Here is a 16,337-nt window from a genome sequence, read left to right as displayed (position 1 = left end):
ATATACTCTCTTTCAAATTCCAAGTCCATTCATTTAGGAAATAATGCAACGTTGTGAACATCTTCTCCCAGTAGTTTAAAGGAGGAATGTTAAATAATGCTTCTAGAATGGTACATTTACATAGATAAACCTTACCCAGATATTCAAGGAAGGCAGAAAGTAGCACAAACGTACTATTGTATGTAATGAATATAAATGTAGTACGCTAGGTTTTCAGAGTAAACTGCTGTGAACCCATGCAATTTCCACTACAACTGATTGCCCTGTTTAAACCAAAAACACTTTGCCATCAAGTGGATTCTGACTCACAGCGACCCTGTAGGACAGAGTAGAACTGCCCCATAGGATTTCCAAAGCTATAAATCTTCACAGGAGTGAATGGCTACATCTTTCTCCTGAGGAGTGGCTGGTGGGTTCGAACCGCCCACTTTTCAGTTCGCAGCCTAGTGCTTAAGCACTGCCCTACCAAGGCTCCTTTTGTCCTGTTCAGTAGCCCCAATAAAGCAAAGAAAACTTTTAAATGATCTCTACCTGAACAGTTTAAAGGCCTGATTCAAGTTGAATCGAATTCCCGAGGTGGACCCCTAGGAAATTTGAAACTCCTTGCCTAAAAACAAAAACAAACGAGACATTTTGGGCACGTTGAAATAACAGAATCGAGTTCAAGCAGAATAAGAATTGCTTTTGAAACTTTTCTTTGGTAGTCTTCAGTCACTGTACCATTTTTGCAGGTGTCTTTTTAAAAATCAGAAACTAAAATTCTGCTCTCCTTTAAAGTCAATCATGTCTTTAGCATCTTGTATTACCTGGGCTTCCCCTGTCGTGATGTTAGCATATCATCTTCCAACTCTGGGGCATGTTTTTATGCTATAGTAGGATGGTGGTTGGAAACCTTGGTGGCGTAGTGGTTAACTTGCTACGGCTACTAACCAAACGGTCAGCAGTTTGAATCCACCAGGTGCTCCTTGGAAACTCTATGGGGCAGTTCTACTCTGTCCTATAGGGTCAATATGAGTCGGAATCGACTCGACGGCATCGGGCTTGCTTTTGGTTTAGTTTTAGGATGATGATGTGATAGATAGGCACTTGCATATTTAAGCCCATTAGTTCATGATTTCCAAAGCGATGGTAAGCATTGACTTTGGGCTGCTACATGAAAGAATCCAAGATGTCAAGATGAATGTCAGCTGCACATCCGTTGATACACCACAGATAACATGTGCATTTTGTAAAACTTGAGATTCCCTCTCTTCTACAATATTGCCTTAGGCAGAGTCAGATAATAGGTAAACTTTTTCAAGATGATTAAACAGATTACTTGTTCACTTCCCTGTGACTAAAGGAAACATATGACAAGCAATGTCTCAACCTGGAAGACTTTAGTGAAAATAAACAGGTTTCCTATTATTGTTTTGAGAACTATCCCGGGAATGCGGTTGCCCTGCTGGCAAGCAGTAACAACATCCAGAAACTAAAATGGCGCATCAGTGATACATTTAGGGAATAACTTATGGCTCAAATGTTCACAGGGTGGCAAGATTCCTATCCGGTGGACTGCGCCAGAAGCAATTGCCTATCGTAAATTCACATCAGCGAGTGATGTATGGAGCTATGGAATCGTTATGTGGGAAGTGATGTCGTACGGAGAGAGACCCTATTGGGATATGTCCAATCAAGACGTGAGTCCCTGTGTTCTGAAAAATATATCCTCGCTTTGAGATTCAGAATGTCGTGCATTCCTTTATAATGGAATGAGCACTGGGGTTGAAATGATATGTTAAACTCAAGATTTTGAATACAAATGTATCTAGTCATCTAATTCAACATTATGGTCATGGATTTCAAGGACAGAAATTAGCTGGCCTAAATAGGATATTATGGGAGATTGAGGCACAGATGGAGAGTATTTGGAATAGTACTTATACTTGGCTAACTTTCGAAGCTGTGCTGAAAAAAATTTAAACTTAAGAATTTAAGAAAATCCCAGGAGATGTGACAAAACACACATTTCAAATGTGATAAAATTGGCATGAAAGGTTTATTGGAAGAAAACTAGTAAATATTTTAAAGCTGGCATAGTTGTAATTAGAGCTTGTCCCTTGAGGACTCTAAAATAAAGCTTCGCTAAATGACCCTTTGTAAATTATGCACGTCCCTTTAAATGTACCATCTGGACTACTTCGTAAGGGAGTATCCACAATGCCTGCAATTTCAGAAAAGCATTCAATAATGACACTAATCAGATTCCAGAGTAATAGAATTTAATTACAAACATCTCCAGTGAGAAAGAAGGGGGAGGGCGGCTAAACCAGGGGGTCTTCCTAGAACATTTTTTAGCTAATTCTGGGACGGTTTGAGTTAGCTCTAGAAGGATTAGAGATCAGATCAAAATCAAATGGCCACCTATACTTTTTGGAACTCTTTCCTCATTTTTTCTGTGAGGTGGAACATTAACGTAGAGTGTTTACAAATGAGTGGTATTCAGTTTTTCAATTAGAATTACACTTTAGTAATGGTCTTCTTTTACAAAATTCTCTCTGATGTGGAATGTTACCTGACCGTCCGCCTTATCCTCCTGAGTCAACAGGAAGTTGCCAAGTCTTGACAATTAAACTAAGAACCAGGTGCACTTAAGAAATAAGATGCAGCAGCCTTATCAATGAAGGAATGTTCAGAGCAATAAGGGCGCTAATACGCTCCATGTCTGGTGGGGCAACAGGAATTCTCTCTTCTAACTAGATTAAGGGGAAGGGCATGTTGACATTGTATTATATGTAAATTATAAAGGCAGATTCATAGCAGATGGGAAGAAAGACAGCAGCTAGCATAACTGATAGATAATTACACGCTGGAAAAAGACTACAGGGGTGAGGAGTGTACAATCTGTTGTTTGATACCATTATACTATGCCACCTTAGAGTAACATTTGGATTCAGGTTAGACACGCTCAGTGGGACAAAGGCGCATCCCCTTAAATGAGCAAATAGTGCATGTCTTTAATTAATTGTTTGATATTTAAGCGCTCCTTTATTTCAAGTGAGGGTCATAGCCAAATGCTGGTAAGGGCAGACTCTTAAAGATAATTGTCAGTTTTCCTATGCTAAATATCTTCATACCTGTCATTTCAACAGTTTCAGTATTAAAATAATTGTTGCTATTTTAAACTTTCTAGTTATCTGGTTTGACCCATGAAAAAGCATCTCAAGCCACTTCTCACAGATAATATGGATCCATCATTCACATGTATTTGTCTCCTTGTTGGATTCTGTGTAGAACAGACATCAACAGGAAATGGAACTGGAGAATTCCTTCCTACCTAGAATTCATTTGGCATAGGTGGTGAATGGTGAACGTAACTGTTGAAAATACGTCAGACTTACCGAGTGTTTTGTTTGTTTTAATCCTCTCCTCACCCCCGGTCCCCCAACATGCAGCAGTAAACTGAGACAATATGCTTTATTAACCCACAAGCCATCTCCCAAGCTGGCGGCAGATAAGGAGTTTATGAAATAGTATTAATCCGTCTGAGGGCTGTAACAAATTGTGTTAGCCCAATGTCACTTGCATTCTCATCAATTTAATGTACAATGTTCTTATCAAGGGTAGAGTCAAGACTCTGCACCTAGAAAGATAGAAGTCCGAGGATCAAACTGACTGACCTGTGCAACCTTAGACGGAAAAGTAAATAATACTAATACAACAGGATATTGGCAAAATGCATGGGAAAAAAGTCTTTGAAAGCTTAATCATTTGCAAAATGAAGCAGTCATTGGTTAAAAAGACAGCAGAACTATCTGTACCTAGAAACTTGGCCCAACTGAATTGATCATTTTCTCTTGAAGTTGTGGAGCAGGCAGTGGGCTCACCACAGGTGAATCTAATGTGGTCATTGAGCTCTGTGGTCATTAAGATGGTTGCAGCCACGAGTTGGATAGCTATTAGCTATGATTTTGGTAGAGGGGGAAGAAAGAAGAATTGATTTAAAACAAATAAAGCTTTTACAAAACCCAAAACAAGCAACAGGTCCTCCAGAATCTCACGTGATAACCAAAAACAAAGCTTATGGGTAGCCAAGAAACTGTGAAGCAATTCTCTCTTCAAATTCTGCAGCAGTCATACCATATTACATCCCTGGTGGTGTAGTGGTTAAGTGCTACCGCTGCTAACCAAGAGGTTGGCAGTTCATATCCACCAGGTGCTCCTTGGAAACCCTATGGGGCAGTTCTACTCTGTCCTATAGGTTCCCTATGAGTCGGAATCGACTCGATGGCAGTGGGTTTGAGATTCACATCTTGGAGGAGGAGGGCAAAGAAGAAAGCCAGTTAGAAAAATACTATAATGCTTGTGAAGGCAGATCAGAACTAGAAGAAAGACTAAAATTTGTTTATGTCTTGTAGGCAGAGAGTACCTCCTATTGGAACTTCCTTCCTTAGCGATATGAAGGTCCACCGTAAAATGTAAATACCCTAGAAGAAGACCTTTAAAAGGGTTAGTTGACAACCAGCTAAGACCAAGAAAGGGATACAGAATTGATACCTGAGGGGATAGTTGTCTTCCTAAAGGACAAAAGGCTGGGCACCTGGAGGGGAGGGTATGAGAAGTGGGCTATTTCAGAGAGGGTCAGTGTCAGGAGGTCTGGAAGGTGGCCTTAGTCTTGACCCACTCATTGCCTGAGCAAGAGGACACAGGCTTTAAATGATGCAAAGGGAATTCCATTTTGGTGGCAACTATCAACTTTTGCTAAGAGTACATAGGAGTGCTGATGGTGAAGAGCAGAAGGGGGATAAGAGTAGGGAGCAAGGCCCTGGTGACCCCTGAGGGCCGTCACCGAAGCTCTGACACCATGTCGCTCATCTGATCAGGTTCTAACCATTACAGAACATTGATGCGTCTTCACTTCAGAGTTTCAGATTGGCATTGCCTGCCATTCGAGACTGCCTCATTGCAACAACTGGCTTCTCTTTCCTATTGCCAGGAATACTCAGGTCCAGCTTTGGCTTCTGAGAAGGAGTTGGAGCTGTTCCCATGCTCAGGCCTGCTGGCAGCTTAATATACAAGAAACATGCCTGCTGGAAAGGGTGAACCTCTAACAACAGCTTGCCTGGCAGCTTAACGTACCATTCTGGGTTTTCAACAGGTGATTAAAGCCATTGAGGAAGGCTATCGGCTACCTCCTCCAATGGACTGCCCCATTGCACTCCACCAGCTGATGCTAGACTGCTGGCAGAAGGAGAGAAGCGACAGGCCTAAATTTGGGCAGATTGTCAACATGTTGGACAAACTCATCCGCAATCCCAACAGCTTGAAGAGAACGGGGACCGAGAGCTCCAGGTCAGCCATGCTTGCTTAATAGTGATGTATGAAAGAATACATTAGAGGTGGCAGGCAAGCGGTGACTCACTTTAATTAATGCCTTGTCATCAGAGGCCACTTCCTGGCTCTCTGCAATCTGGGTGGCTTTTTTCTCAATTAGTGGAGTATTTACGGTAGTTCTACTTAGCACTTTGCAGAGCCTAATACCTGTCATGAGAGCTCAGCTGCTACCCAAAGGGCCGGCACTTTGAATCCAGGAGCTGCTCCTTGTAAGCCCTATGGGGCAGCTCTACTCTGGCCTGTAGGGTCACTATCAGTCAGAATCGACTCGACGGCAGTGGGTTTTAATACCTGTCAGGCCTCAAATAATTGTAAGAAAAAAATAACAAAGAAATAACTAAAGTTATTTTTGCTTCTTTTATGATGCTAAATCTGAAAATTTAGGACGAAAGATGAAATATATTCTTGGAAGATGTTCAGGTCAGACTCTATTTTGAGAAGGGAAAGGAGCATTGAATGAGTAAGAAATAGCATTAGAGGACAGCTCCTTAAGCACTGCGATTTTAAGTCGATTTGTAGAGTGTTAATTGTAGCAAGAGATTCATTGGTTTTCAGGTCTTATGGTTTCTCCTTTCCGTGTCTTTCAAGAGTAGAACAGGGCCAGGATAGAAACTGATCTAGTTACAAAGCATGTGGGTGAATGTAAGTGTACTGCAAGTCCTATAATTCAAAAGGAACTTTTCTAAGTGGGGTCTGGGCTTAACTGGGCAGGGATTCAGCATGCCCAGGTAGCAGTCCCAGCTGCAAGGGTGTAGACCATGCTTATCAGAGACATCATTTAAGTAGATAGGCACAAAGACCAGGTGACTCAGGCATTCATGGGGAGCCTAAACCCATTGCCATCAAGTCGATTCCAACTCATAGCAGCTCTGTAGGACGGAGTAGAACTGCCCCATGGGGTTTCCAAGGCTGTAATCTTTATAGAAGCAGATGATCACATGTTTCTTTTGCGGAGCAGCTGGCGTGTTCGAACCATGGATCTTTCAGTTAGCAGCTGAGCACTTAACCACTACTCCAACAGGGTTCCTACATGGGGCACCTACTCATCTCCAGATCTGAGCTTCTCAAAGGCTTCTCTTTTATTAGGACCCTGAATTAAAAATAAGACATTTTTTTTTCCCATGATAACAAGCCCTTCTGATTATTCTTTGCAGACACTATGATCTCTACTGTCTCTCCTGAAAGAGAAGAAACACACTTATTTTTATAATACATGACAAAGAGAATTTGGGTAAACAACAGAGATACCATCTGTCCCCCTCCAGGCTTTCAAATCCCTTAGCATTGGCCACTTTACAAAGAGTGTTCAACCGCTTCTTAAATAACATGGGGGTGAATTCACATTTCACCCCTGCCACTTACTAGCTGGGTGATCTAAAAAAAAAATTCAAAAATCACGTAGCACAGGCATACCTCCGAGATTTTGCGGGTTCTGTTCCAGACCACCGCAAAAAACCAAATATCGCAATAAAGAGAGTCACAGAATTTTTTTAGTTTCCCAGTACATATAAAAATTATATTGACATTATACTGTAGTGTATTAAGTGTGCAACAGCATTACGTCTAAAAAAAAAAACAATATACACACTTTAATTAAAAAGTAATTTATTGCTAAAAAAAATGTTAACCATCGTATGAGCCTTCAGTGAGTTGTAATCTTTTTGCTGGTAGAGGGTCTTCCTCAATATTGATGGTTGATGACTGATCAGGGTGGTGGTTGCTGAAGGTCAGGGTAGCTGTGACAATTTCTTAAAATAAGACAGTGACGAAGCTTGCCACACCGATTGACTCTTCCTTTCACGAAAGATGTCTACGTAGTATGCGGGGCTGTTTGATAGCATTTTACCCACAGTAGAACTTCTTTCAAAATTGTAGTCAGTCCTCTCAAACCCTGCCACTGCTTTATCAACTAAGTTTTTTTTTTTACTGTTCTGAATTCTTTGTTGTCATTTCAACAACGTTCACAGCATCTTTACCAGGAGTTGATTCCATCTCAAGAAACCATTTTCTTTGCTCATTCATTAGAAACAACTCCTCATTCGTTAAAATTTTATCATGAGACTGCAGCAATTCAGTCGTATCTTCAGGCTCCATTTCTAATTCTTGTTCTCTTACTGTTCCTACCACATCTGCAGTTACTTCCTGCACTGAAGCCTTCGACTCCTCAAAATCGTCTGTAAGGGTTAGAATCAATTTCTCCGAAACTCCTGTTAATGTTGATATTTTGACCTCCTCCCAAGAATCACAGTGTTCTTAATGGCATCTAGAAAGGTGAATCCTGTCCAGGCTTTCAATTGATTTTGCCCAGATCCATTAGAGGAACCACTGTCTACGGCAGCTATAGCCTTATGAAATGTATTTCTTAAATCATGAAACTCGAAAGTCAAAATCACTCCTTGATCCATGGGCTGCAGAATGGATGATGCTGAGTAGTAGGTCTCAACAGTGGGCTTAAAATATTCAGTAAACCATGTTGTAAACAGATGTGCTGTCATCCAGGCTTTATTGTTCTATTTATAGAGCACAGGCGGAGTAAATTTAGCATAATTCTTAATGGCCATAGGATTTTCAGAATGGTAAATGAGCGCTGGCTTCAACTTAAAGTCACCAGCTGCTTTAGTCCCTAGCAAGAGAGTCAGCCGGTCCTTTGAAGCTTTGAAGCCAGTATTGACTTCTCCTCTCTAGCTATGAAAATCCTAAATGGCATTTTCTTCCAATATAAGGCTGTTTCATCTACACTGAAAATCTGTTGTGTAGTGTAGTGTAGCTAAGATAACCTTCATCAGTTATCTTAGCTAGATCTTCTGGATAACTTGCTGAAGCTCCTACATCAGCATTTGCTGCGTCGCCTTGCATTTTTATGTTACGGAGACGGCTTCCTTCCTTATACCTCATGAACCGACCTCTGCAAACTTCAAACTTTTCTTCAGCAGCTTCCTCACCTTTCTCAGACTTCATAGAATTGAAGAGAGTTAGGGCCTTGCTCTGGATTAGGCTTTGGTTTAAGGGAATGTTGTGGCTGGTTTGATCTTCTAGCCATACCACTAAACCTGTTTCCATATCAGCAATAAGGCTGTCGTGTGTTCGCTAGAGTAGCACTTTTAATTTCCTTCAAGAACTTTTCTTTGCATTCACAGCTTGGTTAACTGTTCTGCGCAAGAGACCTAGCTTTCAGCCTGTCTCGGCTTTTGACGTGCCTTCCTTGCTAAGCTTAATCATTTCTAGCTTTGACTTAAAGTGAGAGACCTGCGACTGTTCCTTTTACTTGAACACTTAGAGGCCACTGTGGGGTTATTAAGTGGCCCAATTTCAGTATTGTCGTGTCTGGGGGAATAGGGAGGCTCAAGGGAGAGAGACGAGAACGGCCAATTGGTAGAGCAGTCAGAACACACACATTGATCAAGTTCACTGACTTAGTATGGGTGCAGTTTGTGGTGCCCCAAAACGATTACAATAGTAACATCAAAGATCATAAATCACCATAACAGATATAATAATGATGAAAATTTTGAAATATTGCAAGAACTACCAAAATGCGACACAGAGACATGAAGCGAACACATGCTGTGGGAAAATGGTGCCAATAGACTTGCTCAACTGCAGGGTTGCCACAAACCTTCAATTTGTAAAAAAACACAGTATCTGCAATGTGCAGTAGAGCGTAGCAAAATAAAACAAGGTATCCCTATATTTCTGGACTGTGTTTTATTCTTTTCCAAGAAGATGAAAACAGTTGACTGTAAGACACCTCCTTTCCAAATCTAGTTGACTTCTTTGATCCCAAGGTAAAACTCCTCCGGCTTATAGATCTTTAGCTCCAGATCCCACATATTTTGTCCAAAGGTCCTAAGGCCAGTTCTTTGGTGATTCTCCTGCTAGCATAAGCTGTTCAGCCACTAATGCTCTTCAGCCACTGATAGTGCATAATGACGGCTTTACCCCAGCATGCAGAACCAATTGAGTTATTGGATACACTTTGCTCAATTCTAAATTTTTCTCACTGATGGTACTTAAATAGCTTGATGCTTATTACTGCTTGCTGATCGTGGAATATGTAGTATAACATGGAATGTGATTCAGCACAAAATTAGGCAACTATCAAGGTGTTCCACAAAGAGTACAAAGACTTCCAGAGCAAGGTTAAAAATGACCCTCAGGTCATTTTGACCTTCTGGGCGCCTAGAGTCCGCATCTTTGCCCTACTGATGCTGTTTTATTTTTTATTTATTTTTTTATTTTCCTTAAGTTAGAAGTCATGCAAATGATTGGTCGTTAATTGTGAATATTATTGACAAACATCCAACAATAAATTAAACGTATAAAATTTTAAGTGGCAGTATTTGTTTACCCACTCAAAATAGGGAGAAGAAATAAATCTTGATTATTCTTAATGCAATAATCCACAGAATTTTACTCAGAAAATTGGATTTAATTGCTCTAACAGACATAAAAGAAAGATCACAAAGGCAAGCTATTATTTCGACAAAAAAAAAAACACTGATAATGTAAACATTCATTAAGATATTTATATAAAAATAGTAATTCAAATCAAAATAATTTAGGTAAAATGAAACAAAATGGAAGTGGACTAATTCTGTAGAAAATTAATCAAGGCATTATATTGGCTTAATTTTGTTTTCAAGAGAAAATGATTTTTTGATTGAAAATTCAGTAGTGTTGATGTAATTCTGGCGAAAATACCTGTACTCACAAACACAGCCTCAGGATAAAAATCTGGCTAACGTGGTAAGATAAAAAAATTCTCTAATTTCTAGAGAATAAGGAACTGCAAGAAAATGTAACTTAACAAGTAGCAGTGTTGTAGATAGGTCAGTGTAATAACGATAGTATATGAAATAATTCTATGAAGGTCTTCCCTGTGGTTATTAAATAGTTTGCTAATGATGATAGCTGTAATTCTCTTAATAAAGAGTATCTATAAATAGGTGATTTTTTGTATACCAATATCACAAGGAATCCAGTGTTCCTGCCTTGAACTGTAGTAGCTCTTGACAGTGACCTAATAAAAAACACCTGGCCTGAGAAATGCATAAACTAATAAATAAGTTAATAAGAAACACTTTGAATTTGTTGAAATCATTATTTAGGTGCTCCAGCAAGGGAATACGAGAAGCACATTCCACAGTCCGAACAGTGATCAAAGTGGCCATTCTTCCTGCCAGTCTTGGCACACGTGCTGGTCAGACATGGGTTGATGAAAGAGGGGATTAACTCCCTGCTGTCCCAAGTTTGTTTGGATGCACTGAGCCTGCCTGCAAACCTGGCTGGATACATGCTGGACTTGAACGCTCACAGCTTTCTCTGCTGCCATTAAGTCTGGCAGACTGCAAGCTCCCAGTTCCCCTCACTCATACTTCACTAGGGTTTCTATAGTTGCCGAACTAATGGCTATAACATGCAGTGCTGGCAGGGGCCAGACTCTTCTGCGAAGACTGAGCAGGTTTCAGCCACAAGGGTTCCCCCCAGTCTTTGCCCCAGGCTACGATGTTAAAAGATCTGCTGTGAGCATTTAATGCACTAAGAAGTCCACATAAAACAAATGTGGGAAATGGAATTCAGAACAGATAGGGTGATTGCTGAGAATTCTTGCTTCCATGCCAGAGACCCCCAGATTCTATCCCTGGCCAGTGTACCTCAGAAACAGCCAGCCCACCCGCCTGTCAGTGGTGCATTGCATGTTGTTGCTATGATGCTGAACAGGCTTCAGCATAGCTTGTAGACTAAGGTACACTAGGAAGAAAGGCCTGGCAATCTACTTCTAAAAATAAGCTGATAAAAACCCTATGGATCACAACCCAATCCACAACTGATCATGGGGATGGCACAGAACCGGGCAGGGTTTCTTTCCATTGTGAATGGGGTGACCATGAGTTGGGGGCCACCTCAAAGGCAGCTCACAATAACAGGGTGATTGATAAATCTTTTGGCAACTTTGTAACATCGAGGGGAAGAATTAGTGTGATGACATTTGACCGATGGCTATTCTACCTGAAATCTACTCTGGCTGTTTCAGTTCCCCTTGCCTAATTTAGGCAAGCTGACTTCTGAGTCTTGATGACTCACTGACACCCGTTGTCTTCTACGCTTGCTCTCTGTCTTTCCAGGCCCAACACTGCCTTGTTGGATCCAAGCTCTCCTGAGTTCTCTGCCGTAGTATCAGTGGGCGATTGGCTCCAGGCCATTAAAATGGACCGGTATAAGGATAACTTCACAGCTGCTGGTTATACCACACTAGAGGCGGTGGTACACATGAACCAGGAGTAAGTACTCAGCGATGTAACACCAAAGGGTAAATCTGGATTTAATAGTATTTTCCTTTTTTTCTGCTTTGAGCTGCATAATCATCCTACTCATTAAATAATAATAATAATAATAAAACTGGAATGCCTCTCATTTTGATTGAGTGTAATTTTACACGGCCTCCCTAAAGCCACCTACATTACTGCATTGGATTGCTTAACTAAACACGCTGATACACCTGCCTTGTGCTGTATTAATTGTGGCTGGTTCAAATGTGTGTCTGCATGAAACCTGGAAAAGATTCTCAGCCCATGTGACTTGTTCTCTCTTTTTCCCTCCTACGTACAGTGACCTGGCAAGAATTGGCATCACAGCCATCACGCACCAGAATAAGATTTTGAGCAGCTTCCAGGCCATGCGAACCCAAATGCAGCAGATACACGGCCGCATGGTTCCTGTCTGAGCCAGTACTGAATAAACTCAAAACTCTTGAAATTAGTTTACCTCATCCATGCACTTTAATTGAAGAACTGCACTTTTTTTACTTCGTCTCCGCCCTCTGAAAATAAGGGAAAAAAAAAAAATCTGCAGTGTTGCTTGGTGTACAGATTGCAGAAACTGGTGCGCCTCACGGAAATGACATCTTGTCATTGGAATAAGACCTGGAACAAATTGTTTCTCAGAAGTGCTTCTGTAAAATACATGTACCTGTATAAATAGAACATCACCTCTGAGTTCCAATGCTGTATTTGCTGCCAGACACTGAGTTTCTCTGAGACACCTTTGCTCCTCTCTCCATTTGAAATGACGACTGTAGCATTTTATGTGTGGAATAACTAGCAGCCGTTCCTCTTTCACTGGAATGAAGACCATGCCCTGGAACGTTTTTGAAGGACTCCGTTGTGGCTTTTAGGGCTTGGTTCACACCATGGAAAGAACCTAGGCGAAACCATGTGGCTCCCTTCGTGCTCTGCGGAAGCGTGGCTCAGCCCGCCTGGTGGACCGCTGTTACTATGGGGGGCTGGAAAGGAAAGAAACATGGGTTATTAAAAACAAAAAAAAACCCAGCACCAGTTCCCCCCTAACTGGACAAATGAGGCCTGTTTCTTTGGGCCTGAGGTTGTGCCATATAAAATCTTGTTTTGGGACTCTACAAACTTATTGTAACTACCTTATGGATAGTGGGCTGTGACAATCTTAAATAGGGAACTTTCTTGTGTCTCCCCATTAAAGGAGCAACCCCAAATCTAAAAGGTAAGTTGAAGGAACCAGCAATGGATCTTTCTCCAACAGACACTTTTTTGTTTTTAATTTGACCTGATTTGAGGTACTGAGCAGTAAGCATTTTTTCATCTCTGTTAAATGTATCAGCTCAAGGTTAAAATTCCTCAACAGCCCCAGTGGTTGGCACTACCAGACTCCCTGTTGGGGCTGAAGCCGTTCTCTCTTGCCCCCTCTTACATGCTTGCATGTTATCCAGAAAAATCTATCTTGTGTGTTTTCCAGAAAAATTTGCCTTATACCTTCTGGTTATACCTCTTTAGAAGGAGTGCTATCTGTAAATAAAAAACAATCAACCAGTTGCCCTTGAGTTGATTCTGACTCATGGCGACCCCATGTATGTCAGAATAGAACTGTGTTCCATAGCATTTTGTTGTTGTTTGTTTATTTTCGTTCGTGTTAAAAAAAAAAAAAAAAAAAGGAGCCCTGGTGGCACAGTGGTTAAGTGCTCAGCTTCTAACCAAAGGGTGGGCAGTTCAAACCCACCAGCTGCTCCACGGGAGGAAGATGTGACAGTCTGCTTCTGTAAAGATTTACAGCGTAGGAAGCCCTATGAGGCTGGTGGCACAGTGGTTAAGTGCTCAGCTTCTAACCAAAGGGTGGGCAGTTCAAACCCACCAGCTGCTCCACGGGAGGAAGATGTGACAGTCTGCTTCTGTAAAGATTTACAGCGTAGGAAGCCCTATGAGGCAGTTCTACTCTGTCCTACAGGACTACTCTAAGTCAGAATCGATTCGACAGCAGTAGGTTTAAAGAAAAATAAAATTTTAATTATTTTCTCAATAAAATTCAAATGTTTTATATCTGAGATTAAAGTGTTATTCTATATCATTCAAAAGTAGCAGGTGTAATTTCTTTTTTTCTTTTTTTTTTTGTTATTGAAAAATATACAGAGCAGAACATACACCAACTCAACAATTTCTACATGTATAATTCAGCAGTATTAATTACATTCTTCAAGTCGTGTAACCATTTCACCCTCCTTTTCCAAATGGTTCCTCCCCCATTAACATAAGCTTATTGCCCCCTAAGCTCCCTAATCTAACATTTCATGTTGCTATTATCAATTTGATCCCATGTAGATACTCCGTGGGGTTTTCGGTGGCTGATTTTTTTTGTAAGTAGATTACCAGACTTTTCTTCTGAGTTGCTTCTGGGTGGACTTGAACCTCCAACTCTCAATGTCCAATCTTTCAGTTAGCAGCCAAACACGTTAACCGTTTGTATCACCCAGGGTCACCAACTTGTAAACACATGTTTAAAATAGTCATTGGTAAAATGGATTTAGTTAAATAAAAAATTTTAAGGAAAAAAGGTGTCACTGTGTGCAGTGGAAGAAGCAGGATTGAACTTGGTATCCTTAGCAGGAGGTACAAAGAGGAGCACAAGGGTTTATAAAGATAGTCCCTCCCAAGGGGTCACTGTGGACACCTGTATTCTTTTTTGTTTTTTAACAGATGAAAAAAATTCACCAGCTCTCCCCAGAGCATAAATTCCCAAGAATAAATTAGGTTCTTATGGAGGTTGTAATAACTTTTGCACGCAATTAAATCATAACTAGTCAAATTTTCTATGCACTGTTTTACATACCTGCTAATACATTTTTTATGCAAAATCAATACCAAAGGAAATCAATGCTAAAGGTGTAAATTTGATGAATCCTTAGTTTTTTTTTTTTTTAATTGTGCTTTAAGTGAAAGTATACACATCAAGCCAAGTCTGTCATACAAAACCTTATATATGCCTTGCTATATATTTCTTTTATTTTTTTATATATTTCTAGTTGCCCTCCCCCTAAGGAGACAGCACATTCCTCTCCACCCTGTATTTCTGTGTCCATTCAGCCAGTTTCTGTCCCCCTCGGCCTTTATATCTCACCTCCACACAGGAGCTGCACACATAGTCTCATGTGTCTAGTTGATCCAAGTAAGCCCACTCCTCACCAGTATCATTTTCTATCTTATACTCCAGTCCATTCCCTGTCTGAAGAGTTAGCTTTGGGAACGGTTCCTGTCTTAGACTAACAGAAGGTCAGGGGACCATGACCTCCAGGGTCCCTCCAGTCTCAGTCAGACCATTAAGTCTGGTCTTTTTTATGAGAATTTGAGGTCTGCATCCCACTGTACTCCTGCTCCCTCAGGGATTCTCTGTTGTGTTCCCTATCATGGCAGTCATCAGTTGTAGCCAGGTACCATCTAGTTCTTCTGGTCTCAGGCTGTTGTAGTCTCTGATTTATGTGGCCCTTTCTGACTCTTTGGCTCATACTTACCCTCTGTCTTTGGTATTCTTCATTCACCTTTGCTCCGTGTGTGTTGAGACCAGTTGTTGCATATTAGATGGCCGCTTGCTAGCGTTTAAGACCCCAGATTCCACTCTCCAAAATGGGATGCAGAATGTTTTCTTAATAGATTTTATTATGCCAGTTGACCTAGATGTCCCCTGAAACCATGGTCCCCAGGCCCCCTGTCCCTGCTATGCTGGCCTTCGAAGCATTCAGTTTATTCAGGGAACTTCTTTGCTTTTTGTTTAGTCCGGTTGTGCTGAAATTTCCTGTATTTTGTGTGGCCACCTGCAGTTTATCAATCCCACAGCTCTTCTGCTATCCTCTTATTTTATCAGCACGTGCTTTCTTAATTATTGACTTTTCCCTCCTGTGTTTGCCAGTAACCAAAAAAAAAAAAAAAAACCCCATTGCCATTGAATCGATCCTGACTCATAGTGACCCTGTAGACCTTATTAACAGATGAGGTGGCAAAATGAGGCAGTGAGATCTATGGGTGAAACTGCATTTCAGGGTCTGTTCTTGACTCTGCAGATGTTTTTTGGCCTTTGACCTATACAAACTTCTCTTGCCTTAGTTTTTTCACCTATGAAATGGGGATCGCAGTGCCAATTTCAGAATTGTGGGAATCCCATTAGATAATGCATGTCCCTCACCTTTTCTCCATACTAAACCACCACCGTTGAGTCAATTCCAACCCATTGCAACCCTATAGGACAGTAGAACTGCCCCATAGAGTTTCGAAGGAACGCCTGGTGTATTTGAACTTCCAGCCTTTTGGTTAGCAGCCGTAGCACTTAACCACTACACCACCAGGGTATTCTTCTCTATACTAGGTACCGAGAAATGTTTATTTCCTTCCTCAAGCTACAAAAAAGAACAAGGTGGTTTGGGGTTCTTCCAGGATTTCAGTCCTCTTTTGACAACACAGAGAGGAGACTAAAAAACAGCCTGGCCCCTCTGCTGTTTTTCCAGAAAGAAAAGAAATATGAACCATTATATGAGGTCAGGTTCAGGAGGAAGAGACCTAGGACCCCGGCTGTGATTTCCCTCAGAGAAGTTCCTTTTTGCCCTCCATTCATGCCACAGACACTTATTAAGCATCTTGTAGGCATAGATAGTAACCTCAGGGAAATTTCCT

General features: G+C 41.1%; 1 protein-coding gene across 3 annotated transcripts in view; it reads left to right on the top strand.

The window, feature by feature from the left end:
• The window catches only part of EPHA4 (EPH receptor A4), a 167,690-nt gene that overhangs the window by 142,782 nt on the left and 8,571 nt on the right, over window positions 1-16,337 (top strand). Inside the window, exons 14-17 of one of the 3 annotated variants that reach the window (XR_007517971.1) lie at window positions 1,530-1,679; window positions 5,138-5,331; window positions 11,499-11,654; window positions 11,983-12,888. Coding sequence is in view for 2 of the 3 variants with exons in the window: in XM_049888303.1 (XP_049744260.1) it covers window positions 1,530-1,679; window positions 5,138-5,331; window positions 11,499-11,654; window positions 11,983-12,097 (615 nt within the window). In the remaining variant the exon portion in view is untranslated. Of the gene's footprint in view, window positions 1-1,529; window positions 1,680-5,137; window positions 5,332-11,498; window positions 11,684-11,982; window positions 13,420-16,337 lie in introns of those variants that run through there. The other 2 variants (XM_049888303.1, XM_049888304.1) reach the window with 2 other exon arrangements.

The sequence above is a fragment of the Elephas maximus genome, chromosome 6 (genome assembly GCF_024166365.1).
Source record: "Elephas maximus indicus isolate mEleMax1 chromosome 6, mEleMax1 primary haplotype, whole genome shotgun sequence".
NCBI classification, from domain to species: domain Eukaryota; kingdom Metazoa; phylum Chordata; class Mammalia; order Proboscidea; family Elephantidae; genus Elephas; species Elephas maximus.
Note: the sequence above shows the minus strand (reverse complement) of the source record. Positions and strands in the feature narration are given on the sequence as shown.